This window comes from Echeneis naucrates, chromosome 15 (assembly GCF_900963305.1).
Source record: "Echeneis naucrates chromosome 15, fEcheNa1.1, whole genome shotgun sequence".
In the NCBI taxonomy this organism is placed as follows: Eukaryota; Metazoa; Chordata; class Actinopteri; order Carangiformes; family Echeneidae; genus Echeneis; species Echeneis naucrates.
Window position 1 is genome coordinate 20,839,209 of NC_042525.1, and position 17,817 is coordinate 20,857,025.

The window sequence follows — 17,817 nt, forward strand, 5'->3', positions numbered from 1 at the left end:
ACAACAGTAAGGAGCAAGCATGTGTCCTGTCTTTAACATTCCCCAGCAGAGAACAGTCAGCTATTTTGATAAAATTCTCAAAAAAAGGATGTGGACTGCGCTGTGTTGTCGCTGTTAATGTTCTCCAGCATGGAATTGTATGGACTGGGCTGCTGTTCCGGGGAGAAGCTTCAGATGTGACACAGAGAATACACTCTGCTCTCTAATATTCTGTTTTCATTCTTCTCAGATTGATGATAAGGAGTTTGACATTCCCCAAGTGGACACACCCCCCACACTGGAGAGCATTCTCAACGAGGTCAAGTACATGTTACTGTTTGACTACAAGAGGGTACTGTACTGTATCACGAACTGTTTAGCAATGATATTATCTGAATTAACTGTCTCACCTCTCCACAGTCTTAAACATTGATGTCCTGAAGTGTGGTTCTTCTGGAGTGACTCTCTTTGTTAGGGTTCTGGAGTTAATTTAATTTTTATTTGCATTGATCAGCTTATTGTCAACAAAAATAAGTTCTCAGGAACAAACCGAGTTAACCTTCCTGTCATGTTCACCTCCCACCCCTTTCTTTAGTGTTCCTGGTCAAATTTGACCGGTCTGTTTTAACTACTCTGAAATTGTGTGTGTTTTTGTTTGTGTGTATTCTTACACCACATCATAACAAAGTTGCGTCAAGGCACTTTACATACTGAGCAGGTCTAGATCAAAGGTTTTATAAAATTATTTTAAGAGACCCAACAGATATCCCCATGAGCAAGCACTTGGTGAGAGTGGCAAGGAAAAAACTTTCTTTAAGAGGGGACAACAAGCTCACTGATTAATTTTATATCTTTTCCATGAAATGAATGGCTTACAGTTTAAAGAAATCTAACACAATGTTCAAGGAAGACATGCAGGCAGATTGTGTTCAGAATATTCAGAGATGAATATTACACAGGACTGTGTATCCTGTTTCATGTCCGTATACAATAAAAGCTCATATGGGGATCAACAGTATCACAGCCTTAAGAGGCAGAACCAGCCTCTTGGAGGGGGGAGTAGGGAGAGAATGAGAGCAGGAGGAGGAGATATTCAACACAGATTTAAGCAGGAACATATGATACTATATGAAGACTAGAGTTCTTTGGGGAAAACATGGTTAGAACAGGGACTTCGGGGAAACATGGTCAGTAGTATGTCAGCGCATGCAAGGGGCAGGGAGAGGAAGACAAAGACAGACCGATGCTCAGTGCTTCCCCCAGCAGTCTAGGCCTATGGGAGCATAGCTAAGTAGTAAGTGAAAGTAAGTGACTTTTTAGCTATAAGCTCTGTAATATAGAAAGTTTTAAGCCTGGTCTTGAAAATTGCTAAATAGTCTGCCCCTGGACTGGAAGTTGGTTCTGTAGAAGAGGAGCCTGATAACTGAAAGATCTGCCTCCAGATTTACTCTTGGAGACTCTAGTAACTACAAGTAAACCTCCATCTAGAGAGCGGAGTGGCTTACTAGGACAGTAATGAACTATAAGCTCTCTGAGATATGATGGAGCTTGGTCTTTAAGAGCTTAATACGTTAACAGAAGGATTTTGAATTCTATTCTGAATTTTAACAGCAGCCAATGAAGAGAAGCTAAAACAGGAGAAATGTGATCCCTTTTTCTAGTTCCTGTTAATAATCATGCAGCAGCGTTCTGAATCAACTGAAGGCCTTTCAGAGATTTGTTTGGACATCCAGATTGTAATGAGTTAGAGTAGTCCAGCCTAGGAGCAATGAATGCGTAGACTAGATTTTCTGCCTTTCAACCTTATATTAATCGTGTGTGTGTGTGTGTGTGTGTGTGTGTGTGTGTGTGTGTGTGTGTGTGTGTGTGTGTGTGTGTGTGTGTGTGTGTGTGTGTGTGTGTGTGTGTGTGTGTGTGTGTGTGTGTGTGTGTGTGTGTGTGTGTGTGTGTGTGTGTGTGTGTGTGTGTGTGTGTCTACAGTTGGAGGATGAAGAGGAGCCATTTGTTTTGGAAGACACATGTGTACTGAGCACAGATAACATGGATGCGCACTCCTGTGAAACATCCTCTCTAGCCAGCTCTGACAGTGGAGACCCAGCACACCTCAAACGGCATGAACTCACAGACACACAAAGACACAATATTCTTGAGCAGTGAGTGGGATTTGCTCCCACAACTAAACATTCCCCAGACACAAGCAGTAAATGCAGATATCACTGTAGCTAATAAAATAGGTAATTTAATCTGTGTGTGCATGTACATGTCGATATATTTTTATGTGTGAAGAAAGCGGAAAACAGTGGATTTGAACACCACCGTTCATGGCTCTGTTCTTCGACACAATCTGTTGAAGGGGATCTCTGCTCAGATCGTCTCTGCTGCTGTAAGACATTCACAAACACACTCATACTGACACACCTACACACAAACAGACCGTATGCACCACTGGTCACTCTGTTAATATCTGTGTCCCTCTCACTCAGGACAAAGTGGATGCTGGGCTACCAACTGCCATAGTGAGTATTAGTAATTATGTCAAAATAGAGGTGATGTCATGTCGAACACTAATGATGATGGTGCAAATAGGAACAGAAGGATGCCAGAGGTACTGATCACATGGTCACCTGTAAAATCACTCTGCTTCTGTACAGTAGGCTGTTTTATAGGACATTCATCAAACCTAGAGCAATGTTTACATAACATATTTCTCAGCTGTGAGAAACAGGAAGAGAAAGGTCATCAGGTGATGACTCCTGGCTCTCAAGTGAACAGCTGCAGAGCTTAGTATTCATTGTGTGACATTAATACACAGATGTATATGTTTTTGTGGACAACTGTATGTCACCTGAGCTTCTCCAACACACATATATATATATATATATATATATATATTTATTTTTTTTTGTTTTTGTTCAGACAGTGTCAAGTGTGATTGCTGTGGGGACGTCTCATGGTCTGGCTCTGGTTTTTGGTGAGTCTTGACCTGATCATTCTTTTTAGATTGCAGAGTCTAGTTACTGAAGTGATTCAGACTTAGATATAGAGAGATGGAGTCATGACAAACAGAGACATACATGTTTACACAAACCCAGACTGACGATTGTGGAGTTTACACTTTCCTGCCCTCCAGTGTTCGTTCCTGTCATCCACACTTGATACAGGTGTCATCAGTTTCAGATTAAGTCCCCCCTTTACATTTAGGTTTTCAGTCAACATCCTCTCAGACCATGTCATCCTGAGGACAGGTTAAAAAGGCAAACGTATCTGTATACTTTCTGTCGTGCCATGGCCTTTTTGTAAACACTAACACCTTGCCTCTCAGCAAGCTGGAAGGTTCCTCCAAGAGGTTTGAGTTCAGGCATGAATCAATACATATGATTCATGTCTGAGGAGAGCAGTTCCATGATGTAAGATTTAAGATTCTCTGTTAAGTGCTTGATTCTGGTCTTTAAAGCAGATTTAATTTAAGAAAATCGGCACTATTGTCAGTACAGCTGTGTGCGAGCATGTGTGCATGTTTTTTTTACTGGTTGGATTAGACACTGTGGCAGCTCAGACTTAAGAATGTTGAAGTCACTGATCTGGACAGATAGTGATTACAGAATCTGATAGATCTGAAGTTTTTATTTGTCAGACATCAGCTTTAGAAATGGACAGTGATTACTGAGCACTACTTCAGCTAAATAACAACTCTACCAGAAAGTTGAGGTGGCTGAAACATTTAATCCACCTTCATCACATGTAAGAACAACTTGACTGTATCAATTAGTACATAGTAGTGTCACTAATATTCACTCTCAGAGTCGCTTCACTTGAGTCTGACATGGAGGCACTGACAACAACATAGTCACCCTCATAAGAAATGCATGAGCCATCAGCTTTTGCCCTTACAAAATTGTTTTCACATCCATTGTACATGATATCATACAGATTGTAGTCGCAATTGTTCCCTCTGTCGAATATCCCTACAGCAAACCAGTTGGAGTAGAGGTTTCTGTCATAGGGCACTGAAAACATGACAGCCATAATGTGGCTGTAATCGTTTAGGTCTGCATTGAAAAGGTCGTAGGTGAAAACACCAACAGCTCCAGTTGCAGCACCAGTTGTCTTCTTGAACAGGGCACTGACAGCCGAACAGGGACCCACCATGGGTGGAAGAGGGACCTCACAGCAGCCGCTCTCGGTGAACACCCTAAAGACACAAACTTGTTGTTAAGGGGTCGCTTGAACCCAACCACTGAGTCAACTGTGTCACATGAGTTAAATCATTATAGACCCCTTGATGTGATATTGTAACCTGTAATTCCCTCAGCCATTCCTTTTGAAGTTCATTACCAGGCCACTTAATCAAACCACCACTTTCAGAAGCTGGTTTTGGGATGATGTCACAGGCACCAATATAGAATGCTCCCAGCTTCAGTTAAATTTTCCGCTTAACTATGTACTGGTGGATCAGAGTGGATGCCAAATGACTAAAGGAACAGCACCTCTTCATATCAGATATCTCACTTACACAAAACATTTAACAGGCACTAGGGCTGGGCGATATGGAACAAAATCCTATCATGATATTTCATATCAGTCGATATATCATGGTATAAACAATTAACTATTTCTGTTAAGTTTAAAGCAGGTCTATGGCTCCTCAAGCGTCTGTGGATGATCTTGAAGGTGATATGGCAGAGAGGGAAAGTCGCTGCCCAGTGGAGACACGCTGAAGGCGTCTGGATCCCGAAGGAAGAGAACTCCAGGAACATAGAGCAGTTTTGTATAACCTTGCTGCTCAGCGTTGAGCAAGATTTTGAGCAACGACTAACCAAGTTATGCCTACATGGACACCTCTGTCCAGAAGGGGTGAGTTCCTGGAGTGCCTGGGTGCCTGGAGCATACAGGAGTGGTGACACAGTTGATTCGGGAGGCAAGGGAAAGCAAAGGAGACTTGGCAATTCTATGGCTTGACTTAACCAATGCCTATGGATCTATCCCACACAAAGTTGTTGAAACTGCACTGACAAGACACCACGTTCCTGGGAAGATCTGCAACCTCATCATGGACTACTACAATGATTTCATTTCAAACCAAGTAACATCTGCCTGGCATCGCCTAGAGAAGGACATATTCAACGGCTGTACAATCTCGGTGTCGGTGTTCTCCTTGGCCATGAATATGATGGTCAAGTCTGCGGAGGTTGAATGCAGAGGGCCAAAATCAAGATCTGGGACGCGGCGGCCCGCCATAAGAGCCTTTATGGATGCCTCTAGTAATGAAAAAAGATGAAGTGGCCGATCATTGCTGCTTTACAATTGGAGGGACCAAGATTCCAAGCGTGACTGAAAGACCCGTCAAGAGCCTGGGCAAAATCTTTTTACAGCTCCCTAAAGGATGCAGTGGCTTTGCAGCAGACCAAGAGTGACCTGACTTCTTGGCTCACAGCCATTGACAAATCTGGTCTCCCACCAAAGCTCAAGGCCAGGTTTTAACAGCACAGAGTCTTGCCTAGAATACTCTGGCCCCAGTTAATCTACGAGGCGCCAATGACAACGGTAGAGGTACTAGAGAAGACACTCAGGCGGTTTCTAAGGAAATGGCTGAGGCTCCCTCGGACCTTGAACAGCATTGCCCTATATGGCCAGTCCACCAAGCTGCACCTCCCTCTCAGTGGACTCTTGGAGGAATTCAAAGTCACCCGCTCCAGAGAGGTAATGATGTACAGGGACTCTGCAGATGTCAAGGTGGCCTCGGCAGGAATCGTTAAGACTGGGAGGAAGTGGCAGACACACAAAGCCTTAGGCAGAGTAGTGGCACAGCTGAGGCACAAGACCTTGGTGGGCACCGTGGCAATGGGGCGTGCAGGCCTTGGTAGCTTTCCTAAGCCACGCTACAACTGGGCCCGCAGCAAGGATAAGCGACAACTGGTCCAAGAGGAGATCCGTGCAGAAGTGGAGGAACAATGTTGCAGCTAGATGGTCAGCATTTTCAAGCAAGGAGCATGGACAAGGTGGGAGCATGTGGAACCTCTCAAACTCACCTGGGCAGTGCTCTAGAGAGCTGAACCTCTGTGTACAAAGTTACTCATACAGTCTGTGTGCGATGCCCTCCCAAACCCGGCTAACCTGCACATCTGGCACCTAGCAGACACTCCGGAGTGCAAACTGTGCCAGAGGAGGGGCAGCTTGGAGCACATCCTGAGCTGTTGCCCAAAAGCGGGGGCGGTATCTCTGGTGCCATGACCAAGTTTTTAAAATCCTTGGTGGATTCCATCTGCACAGCGATACAAAACAGCAAGTCCCAGGTCACCCCAAAGCAGTCAGTCACCTTCATCAGAGCAGGGCAGAAGGCAAACCACCAGACCAACTCCTCAGGAGGGCTCCTCACCACCGCTCGTGACTGGCACCTCCAAGTTGACTTGGGAAGGCAACTGAAGTTCTTGGCCAACATCACTACCACTTCACTTTGCCCAGACATGGTGTTAACATTGGAGTCAACCCAGCAAGTGGTGCTACTGGAGCTGACTGTCCCCTGGGAGGACCGGATTGACGAAGGCAATGAGCACAACGGGGCCAAATACTCAAATCGAAACCGGGTGCAGAGGTTTTGCAGGTCACTCACTACAGCGAGTGTTCAAACTACTTGGCATTAAAGGACTGCAGTCGAGGAAAGCCACCAAGAACATCCTTGAGGCAGCAGAAAAGGCCTCCCGGTGGCTGTTGATCCATAGGGGGGATCCGTTGTGTGCTACTTGGTCACCGGGGTGTCATCACCCCCAGCTGGGTCGCCCGGGTGAGGGTGTCTGATTAAAGACCCAAAACACCCTATGACCCCAGGTTTATCACTGATGACGTGTCCAAGTATCACCGTGAGGTGTATTTGAGTTCTAAAGGTTCTTTTTTACTCCTATGTGAGAAGATTACACATTAATGTTGGTTTAAATATAATTTATTTTCTGTCAGAAGTTAAACATATGAAATGTACTACAGACCTTGTAGAACTGTATTTCAAAGAAATAAAATGATTATGTAACTAAAATCTTAATTCTGACTAGTCAGAAGCTTTTCTAGCTGGCTTGGCATGGCGCGATTCTCATTATCATTGGCTGTTTGTGTTGTCTGTCAAAACATGGATGGAACCAGTTCTATCGACCATGCTTTATATTTCTGTTGAGGAAAAGTTTATTTGCAATCATTATCATTTTATCGCCCAGCCCTAACTGGCACCCTCCCTTTTATTTGAGCCTTTTTTTTTTTAATTGTTCTTGTTAGGAGTGGGGCTTACACCTTTAGCTTTATAGTTATTATGTGAACAAATAATTAGTCAGAACTGATGTCTGTGAAAAGTCAAATTTGTTATCAAATGCAGAGATGTGAAGCTGCAGCTCACCTCTAGCCCCTGACTTGACCTTGGCTCCTACCCTAATACATATGGTCCTCAAATTTGTATTTTTCCAAACTCTGCATATATTTCTCATGTGGTTATTGACATTTATATTTTTTCTTCTTTGATATAAAAACTAAAGGTATCTGGAGGTTCTCAGTCATCCAGATTTTCTGAAGATCTGTTTCTTTTACTATCGTTCTTTCTTTTCTTCACCTGTAAGATTTATCAACTTGCTTTACTGTAACTGTAAAAACTCTTAACTATTTTAGCAAAGTAAAAAATTGAGGATTTTTTTTGAAGATGTGATTTTTCATCTCCCCCCCATTTGCGATACATTGTCTTCTTACATCTATTCAATGTTATCAGTGCAACACTTGCTTATGCCAGGTTTTAAACTTTAGAAGAAGACAAGTACAAAAGCAGCATGTAACCTCGGGTTGGCCAGAGTGTAGCAGCCTGAGTTGTTGTTAATCTCCACAGAGCAGTTGCGATGAGGCATTGTGATGAGGTGTGGGGCAGTAGATGGAGGAGCAGCAGATATGTACTGGAAATTAGATAGAATCAGCTCACACAAAAGCCATAATTAAATATACTTTAAATACCATATACTACAATTTTAGTTTTCTTACAGTGCTTGTATATAAAATCTCTTGTGAACATGAGAACTGAAGACAGTGGTAATATAGTTTGATCATATTCTGCGACTGAGACAAATCTCAAACTGAACTCAAAATAAAAATATAGCTCAAATCAAATCAGATGTACTTAGTATGATTGAAACACACAACTACAATCCTAGACTACAGCAAAATTACAAGAACATTGATTACGAACTGCTGATGAGTAAATAATAGCTTGTTTATACCTGGTTGCTGATGCTGTTGATTGCATCATGAGTATCTGCTGTGAACAGTTCTTAAATATGTAAATGTGAACTCACTCACCTTCTTCAACTTGGGATTAAAAAGCTCCAGGCTGTTGTTTGAGCCGAAACTGTTGGCCCAGGTTTCAGATTTGGTCCTCAGTTGCACTGCTTTTGAAATAGTAGCTCTGTATTGACTCAGGTTATCAGGATCTTTAGTACCTGCCTTCTATCTGTACTGTATCAGCTGCCTGCTCAATTCTGTTCCCGGACCTGATAACCACTATATCACTATGGCTGAAGCAGTTTGACTGATTAAATATGGCCTGTGCTTTTGTATATACCTTAGGAGATTAGGAGGCTAAGGATGCATTGTCATGCAACAGTCACAAGTTAACCATAGCTATCATAGCAGAGACTGATGAGGATCAGCACTATTCTGTTCACAGACCGTGTGTGAATGAGGCTTGTGCTCGGTGGACATTGACATCAGTAAAAATATCTCCTTTTAACAAAATAACAAGGCACCAGTCTTCTGTAAAGGGTGACGTGTTTTGCACAGACTGAAGTGATAACGCAGGCACTGTTGAGAAATATCTGCTTTGTCTAAAAGCACAAATATTTGTATATCAGTTCACAAGGTTATGATAGAACAGTAGACCAGTTGATAAGATTGATTTAATCACTATTGTGTGTATTTATTATTCCAGTGGACTGTGTTCAGTAAGTATACTTAAGTGTAAAGGAGTTGAAAGAGCCTCTTGTGACTTTAAATATCTTTCAGAAAGGTTTAAACACAGATGAATTGTTTTTCTGTTCTGTAGGGGGGAAAATAGAGAAGAAATGACAGTGATCGTAACAAATAGTGACAGTAAAAGTTACAGTAAGAGTTGCACTAATTATGATAGCAATCGTGGCAGTAATAATAAAAATTGATTAGATTATATTTCCTTTATTGTCCCACAATGGGGAAATTCACGTTGTTGGAGCAGCAAGATTTTTAATTTAGGAGATAGAGAGAACGTCAATCAAACAGCAAACAACAGAGACACACAATAGCAGGTAGTACTACCCATAGCAGCAGTTGTAACTGGCCAGTTTCCTTCCCTTTTATATAAATATTGCACAGTATTATTCTTAGTGTGTGTGGTGTCTACTGGGCGGTCAGTCCTGGTCACTAAACAGTTTTACAGCAGCAGGAAGGAAGGACCTACGATATCTCTCCTTCACACACTTGGGGTGAAGGAGCTGCACAGTGCACTGATGGTGTCCTGCGTGGGGTGGGAGGCATTGTCCATTATTGATCATAGCTTTGCTATCATCTTCCTCTCTCCCACCAACTGCACAGACTCAAGGGGGCAACCTAAGACAGAGCTGGCTTTCTTTATCAGTTTACCGAGTCTCTTCCTGTCAGCTGTAGAGATAATGCTGCTCCAGCAGACCGCTCTAGAGAAGATGGCTAATGCCACAACAGAGTCAAAGAAGGTTCTCAGGAGCGCTCCCTGCACTCCAAAGGACCTGAGTTTCCGCAGCAGGTAGAGTCTGCTCTGACCTTTCTTATAATGTGCATGGGTGTTATGAGTCCAGTCCAGTTTATTATTCAGGTGAACACCCAGGTACTTATAAGAGTCCACTCTCTCTATGTCCATTCCCTGGATGTTCACTGGTGATTGGGGGGCGTGATTGTGTCTGCGGAAATCCACCACCAGCTCCTTGGTTTTCCCCGTGTTTATCTGGAGGCGGTTCCACTGACACCAGTCCACGAAGTACTTGATCAGTTCTCTGTATTCCCTGTCATCGTCGTCAGTGATGAGGCTGACGATTGCAGAGTTGCCAGAGAAGTTCTGCAGATGGCAGTGTGCAGAACTGTGCCTGAAGTCTGCAGTGTACAGGGTGAAAAGGAAAGGAGCCAAGACTGTTCCCTGTGGAGTCCCCATACTGCAGACCACCATGTCTGAGACACAGTTCTTTTTCCTCACATACTGTGTGAAGGACACTAATAGTAACCCTAATAACACTAATAGTAACCCTAACTGGACAGCAATAACAGTGGTAAAGATGTAACAGTAGTTTCAGTAATCACGAAAGTCATAGTGACACTATGGAGAAGAGATGGGCTGAGTCAATCCCTAAGGACGAGCATTTGTAATCAATGAATACAGCTGTTGTGTGAGTTATCAACAGTCAAATTATCATTTGAAAATACAAACTCACACACAACCTCATATTTGAGGAAATATGAGTCCACAGATATGAAATGTGTCTGAAGTTTTAATAGTGATGCATTTGAGATGTGACTGGAACTATACATCTTCTCTTTTTTACTGCTAACAATGATGCCGGAGCAGGAAAAGGTATGCTTCCTTGCAAATTTTATTCATGTTCTGTCTGGCTGGATTGATTCTGAGCCATTACTGCTCATACCCATTTTGTTTTTGCCAAGCTGCTCTGATGCATGCTTTGTCCTTTGGTTTCTGCAATAATCAATTTGTATTGCTTTTCTTAATTTGATTTCTGGTTTGGTATACATTTATACATTATATATATATATATATATATATATATATATATATATACACACACTTTTGCAGTGCAAAGTTTGTCACAATCTAAGGTAGTTAACAAATTATGTAACGTTAATTAACGGTCATTAGAACGCCTGTACAGCAGAGTAACAATGTCTGTAAAAAGTCCCAATGCTGTTGTACTCAAATTACTTGATTGGAACCAGCTGTTGTATAACATGTATTAATATTGAGTCAGACTTAGAGTACCACCTACTAGATGCTGGAAGTCTCTTTCAGGTCCAACAATTTTAATCCAAACTATTTCAGAATCACTGAGCATCATCTCAAGACCTTGAAGATGATATGATCTTGTTCATTCCTGAAAGGTGTGGCTTGGCGCTGATTTCAATGTGTTGCTGTAAGACAGGAAATCTTCATAACTCCATCATCCATCATCCAATCTGCCCCAAAATTTGTACACATGCTTCAGGTCCAGGCCTATTTCATATTCTACACAGGGATGACTCAAAAAATTACCTTGAAATTTAAAATGCCCCTGCTCAGGATTGATTTACATGAACCAAAATTGGTACACATCTGTATCATTAGGAGCTGCATAAAAAAAGTAAAAGGACCAGTATTCTCACTCAAACAGGGTGTCAGCCATCCAAATGACTTCACATTTGCTGATTGTCCTCTGAAGACCTTGAAAATGAAACACTATCAAAAATCTTTTTTGTCAAGTATCTTAGCCTGTCACCAATTTCAATGTGTTGCCATGGGAAAGGAAGTCCTTGTAACGCCAACATACAATGTCCAATCTTCACCAAATTTTATACACAAGATTCGACTCCCACTCTGAACACCTCTATGTCCCAATCCTGAGTCACACACAGAGCGCCAGAGTTTTGTGCTGATTTTTGTTTCCTCTTTCCCCCTTTTAAATTTGAGAACAAAAAAAAAAAAAAAAACAACTCAGTTTCTATTTTTCTAAAATGATTTGTCCTCATCTCTCCAGATACCAACCAGGCCCTGCGGCTGTGTCTGGGAACCAAAACAACGGGGGCAGAGTTTGGAGCTGTCTCTGCCCTCAGCATCAACCATGACTGCTCGCGACTTCTCTGTGGGTTTGCCAATGGGCAGGTACTGAGTCCACTGATATGCACACATACACACACAAAAAACACAAATATGCTTTTCTTTTCCCTCTATTTTTAAACCTTTAAGGAATTAATACGAATGGTGCTATGTTTGTATTCAAGCCTGAGCCCAGCAGCGCAAGCTTTTAAATTGTTTTCTGATGCCCTCTGATGATGCACCCCTCTGTTGTCTCACTCATGGTACAACTTCCGGGTCACAGAGCAGAAAGAAAACAGGAAATAGAGAAAGGAGTTTTCCACGGTCGTATTTTAATTCCCACTTTCCATTTAAACGCATGAAATTACAACGGATAACAACCAAATTTTCCGTTTTTTATTAAAGAAAAAAAAAAAGCAACGTTTTTTTTTTTTTTTTTAAATCTTAAAATAAAAAGACGAATGGCTGTGCCGTCCACAGGCCCTTTTAGATCCAATCCCCAAATCACTTTTAAAACCATTTTATTGATTGAGTACAAGCTTTGAAATATTGTCAATTTTTTAAATAAGAACAGTATTTTAGAGAAATATCAATCTGGTTTTAGGACAAATCACAGTACTGACAGCCCTTTTAAAAATTGTTAATGATAAAGAGTACCATGGACTCAGTCCCGTTGCTGCTGGATCAAAGCGCTGCTGTTGATACAGTAGATCACCACATTCAGTTGGATATGCTTAGAAACCTGGTAAGACTGTCAGGTACTTAACTGGTTTTATTACTATCACACCGATTGAAGATTCTTAGTACAGTCAGTATGGATACATGATCCTCATGAACCTATGAAACAAAGCGTTAAATTTTGGGTCCAATACTTTTTACTATATATGCTCCCACCTTGGTTTCTGCCTAAATGTCTATCTCTCACAACCTGCTTACCTGTCTGCCTGTCTCTCTATAGATTACCATGTGGGATCTGGCCAATGGGAAACTTTTGAGAACCATTACTGATGCTCACCCACCAGGAACAGCTATATTACATGTGAAGGTACAGACTTACACACATTCACAGAAGGGATTAACTTTTACACTGAAATTGTTCACCACTTGTCTGTCCCTTGTCTGCTATTGTTGTGTAGTTCACGGATGACCCAACTCTTGCAGTGTGCAATGACAGTGGAGGATCAGTTTTCGAGCTGGCCTTCAGGTAACTTACTCACTCTACATTAACAATAATGACCTACTACCTTCTCCTGCCTCTCTGCACTCTTTATATTTTTCAATATAAAACTCTGTTTTCAGAGAGTTAACCTGTGTTATCTGGCATATGAGAAGTATGCCAATGAACAGACATAGACTGATAATCAGATACCACTGTAACCTGGTTATTATGAAAGCTATTATGTTAAACACACATTTGATGAGAGTAATAATGTTCACAGAGTGGCAGTTAGTGAGATACACCACACGATAACGAAGAAACGCTTTCCTGCAAGACAGCCACTGTGAAACAGACCGGATAGTTGATCAGATCCCAGGCAGTTTACAGTGTGAAAAAGTTCACAGTGAGACAGATCATTCACTACTCACATTACTCACTACGAGCAAAGTATCTTGCAGTCATTAATGTTGGAGTTGTAATTTTTGGAGCTTGGAGGTAAGGGATATGATTTAAGAGCAGGGCAACCTTTGTCATTTTGATGTCTAAGACTGTGTGCAGGAGTAGGCATTGTGGTTCTCAAATTGAACATTGCATATACCGTCAAGCTTTCCTCTTCAGAAAAGTAAGGCTTATTTAAGTGATGCGAGATCTTTGGGAAGCCGCATTGTGACCATGTGTATGAAGGGAAGTGGTGTTGGCTTGGGTTGGAGGGAAAAGGTTTGCTTCATGTCAGACAGTTGAAGCTGGAATTCTGTTGCCAGGGCTGGGCTCTGCTTTTGTTGTGAAATCATTGTCAGGCAGCTGAGTGTCTGTGTTCTGTGTTTTGGCTCGGTAACGAAGATTGTTCTGCGCATTGTGCAGCTTTCAAAGGACTAGAGTCCAAATGTAGCATGTACTACTACTGTGCTACTATTTACATCGACTGCAGCTTCAAGGGCTTTAACCTTAACTATGGCGGAAGCTTCCTCTTTTTTATAATTAAGCATTTCTATTGAGGCTTCAAACTTACCTTTTTCTAGTTTCAGAAAAAGGCAAATTTTCTCCTTGACGTCGGACATGCTTGGCCTTGCATGGCCTTGCTGCCTCTGCTCTTGGTCTTGTCTTGGCTGCAGCAGACCCCGTTGATGATCCGCTTGAGTACGAAGCAGAACATGTGGTGCGGGGCCGCATCTTTATTGAAGTTGCTCTCCGCCATGGCATTGTGCTGTACCTCTGTGTAGACACTGCTGTGATGGTCATCCACTATCCACGTCCTGATAAAGGGAAAATCAGAGATTCGGATTTCTTTGCAAAATGTTTGTTCAATATTGGGCCACACTTAGTCTAACGAGTTTGTCTTAATCCATTTTAGTATATATTGTAATCTATTGGCCAAGTAGTAATAAAAGTAAAAGTTTGGTAATTCCAAACCACCATGGTCTTTACTCGTTTCTTTAAGCTTATACATGGTGGTTAAGCTTTCCAAAGAAATTTGGAGATGTTAGAGTCTAGTGATTTGAACCAAGTCAGGGGAGGTTGGAACCATCGAAAAACATAGTTAATTTTTGGCAAGATCATCATTTTCACTGTTGCTACTCTTCCCATAAGTGATATCGGTAGTGTCCTCCACCGGTTGAAGTCGTCCTCTGTTTGTCTGTGTATGTGTGTGGAAACTGAAGAGCTTAATATATGATTTCCTGCTTTGGGTAGATGTCTGCTTATAAGTAGTGTAGAGGTGATAAAATCTTTTTGCTGTTTTTCTCATGCGCCAATTTCACGGACATTCCAAGTGACAAACTGTAATTTGTTCATGTCTTTTTTTTTTAGAGTAAACACAACAACTTATGCAACAAAAAAATGGACCAGATTCAGTAATTAACTCCCTTACAACAAACTTTGCCCTGCCTCTTTGGGGTCGTCAGGTGGGAACCTCCTTTCACCGGTGTTTTGTCTAGTCAGTCCCACAACACCTCAAGGAGGCTAGACAGTGATCACTGGCGTCCCAGAGTCACCCCCCTAATGCCAGCCATCACTGCTCCTCACACAAAGACAATTATCTCAAGCAGCACTACTGTCAACTACTCTGACCTCTCACCAACTGCACCAGTGAAAGCGGGGTGGGGATGCAGACCCTGGTTTGGGTAGGGGGAGAAATAAAAGAGGTGTAGATAAAAGTAGGGATGGGATACAGACCCTGGTTTGGGTAGGGGGCATGAAACTATAGAGGGTGCAGGAGGTGGTGAACAAGCTAAACTAGCAGATTCAGCAAACAAACTCACCTGAACAGTCCTATAATCAAACCAAAGGAAACCAATACAGGCCAACTCACCTGGACTAAACACCTAGTCTCAAAGAGGCTCAAACAGGCCACACCCTCCACTTAAATACACTTCCTCTTCCTAGATTTGGATTGGATCCTCCAATGCTGGCTGTTCACCAGCTCCTTCTGCTTGAAGTGTTCAATATGTAAACAGTTTGTCATCTTTTATGTGATTGTCTCGTGCCCACTAACCAAGGAAGAACAGTTATAAAAAAAAAAAAAAAAAAAGCAGTCTTTGCTTAGCTTAGAGATCTAGTTGGTCTGATGGGGAAAAACTGCTTCAATTATAGTAATGTGCAGCAGTTTTTGTCAGTAACCGTAATGGCGTTATAAAGATTGGAAGAGTTATCAATTAGATTAATCTTTAGACAAAGACAAAGAACCATTCATTCACACCCCAGGGCAATTTAAAGTTACCAATCAACCTAAACATGCATGTCTTTGGATGGTGGGAGGAAACCCGAGTACCTGGAGGAAACCCACGGAAGTACGGGGAGAACATGGAAACGCCACAAAGAAAAGCCCCATGCCTAGTAACCAAACTCTCAACCTTCTTGTTATGAGACAACAGTGCTAACCAGTATGCCGCATGCTAACTGCTGCCATGTTGTGTAACAGTAATGCAAAAAGGATTATAAAATGATGCTCATATAAACATGTATTCACTTGGCATACAATTAAAGTAAACTAATTTGTTGTAAAATAAGCCTTAATTCAGGTTCAAAAAACCTGCAAATTTTAGTATCTTTAAATTATCACTGATTCTTGAAACTTTGGCAAAAACATGTCTTGCTAAGAAAAGTGCTAATTCTTTTGGAAATAACATTTTTGTTATTCTTTTTTGAATAAAAAGAATCAAAGTTATAATCAGTGAGTCCTTTGCACGTATGTAAGGCTCTTTTATAGGCTTTCTTTTTTTTTTTATTTTTATTTTAATGATCACATGCTGGCTGTTTGGCTACAAATTCAGTTAGCCTCGGATTGGAGATAAAAAGCAATAAATTAAATAAATAAATAATAAATAAATACATTCCAGATGACCCCATTTTCAAAGCTTCAGCTTGACAGTTTACATGTATGTATGTTAGCTATTATTTCTTAAACATGTTGATATTTTTGGACACTGCTACTGTCACAACCATGACATGTCTACATGTCTCTTTTGTAAAAGATTTTTTAGATTAGATTATGTGTGAGAGTCAAATGGTCCTCATCGGAGTCTAGAATATACAGTAGTGTTCAAAATAATAGCAATCCAATGTGACTAACAAGATTAATCCAGGTTTTTGGTAGATTTTTTTTATATTTTAGTATATTTCGTAATATAGAAATGTAAATGAACTGTGGAATGGTTTTAAAAAAATCTTGGAATGGAATAACAGCTGAAAGGTGCCACAAGTTTGTTGACTCCATGCCACACAGATGTGAAGCAGTTATAAAAAACTGTGGTCATACAACTAAATATTACTTTAGTGATTCACAGGATTGCTAAATCCTAGAAACAAAAAAGTTTGTACAAAAGTTTGTCTCAAATAAATCAATAATATATAATAAGTATAATAATACATATAAGTAATAAAATAACCACACTTTATGTATGTGCTAAAAATACATCACACAAACATAACCACACACACACACACACACTGCGTGCCCAGTGAAGCAAACAATTTAAAGGCTGACCAATTTAAAGGGCAGTTTCTCTGCGAGATCTTTTTCAAACATGAGCAATGAGAGGCTATTCAGTCTGTCTGTGAGCATTGTCGCTCTGATGGCTTTGATTCTGCTGACAACTGAAAAAAGGCGCTCCACAGAGCACCTTGCAACAGGCAAAGATATCAGAATACAAAGCGAACAGTTTATCAGTAGGTTGCAGGTGCAGGTGTCACGAGGCAATTTTTACATGTGAAAATAATTTTTTTTTAATTTTTATTTTGAATTATTTTGAACATCATGATTATATACTAATAGTCTAGATTTAGACTACATCATGTTAATAAGGCTATAGAAAAATAAAAAAAAATGTAAAATTTTTTGGGTGTGCCAGCTGTCTCTGTGGGTGGCACACCGTAGCACACCCGTGGCTTTGCCACTGTTACTCAGAACAGCTTCTCACACAACATCCAAACATGCACAAAATTTGAGCCACATGTAGACGGAGCTGGGGCATTGCTTCAGGAATGGAACAAATAAGCTGTGTGGGCCTTGCAGTTTTGTGCTTTGCCTTTAGTGTCCCATTACACTGCAGCTCAATCAGCTCCAGCTGCATCTGTACAGGTGCAGTTTCCACGAAGCAGCTCGAAATAATTTTTTTGTGCTTAAAAGTCACCATAGTGCCGTGCGAACTCAGTGTGCAGTGGGCTCAATTTATTATTTTAATTTAAGTGCGCATTTTGGAACACCGTTGTGTCGACTTGGTTCATCATTACTTGACAACAATTTAAGTAACTTTTTTTCAGAATTAAAACCTGTTTTATCCAAATTCTCAAGAATCAGTGTTATAATGGAGTGTGGAAAGGAACAGGGCAGATTAGCAAGGTTATAAATATCAAGGTTTTG

The 17,817-nt window shown here is 41.2% G+C and overlaps 1 protein-coding gene across 6 annotated transcripts in view; it reads left to right on the plus strand.

Annotated features, from left to right (window-relative positions):
• The window catches only part of vps8 (VPS8 subunit of CORVET complex), a 95,178-nt gene that overhangs the window by 2,447 nt on the left and 74,914 nt on the right, over nt 1–17,817 (plus strand). For 2 of the 6 annotated variants that reach the window (XM_029520536.1, XM_029520538.1), the window contains exons 2-9: nt 230–298; nt 1,960–2,132; nt 2,266–2,362; nt 2,463–2,495; nt 2,896–2,950; nt 11,742–11,866; nt 12,759–12,845; nt 12,937–13,004. In XM_029520536.1, the coding sequence (XP_029376396.1) occupies nt 230–298; nt 1,960–2,132; nt 2,266–2,362; nt 2,463–2,495; nt 2,896–2,950; nt 11,742–11,866; nt 12,759–12,845; nt 12,937–13,004 (707 nt within the window). Of the gene's footprint in view, nt 1–229; nt 299–1,959; nt 2,363–2,462; nt 2,496–2,895; nt 2,951–10,564; nt 10,571–11,741; nt 11,867–12,758; nt 12,846–12,936; nt 13,005–17,817 lie in introns of those variants that run through there. The other 4 variants (XM_029520539.1, XM_029520540.1, XM_029520541.1 and 1 more) reach the window with 3 other exon arrangements.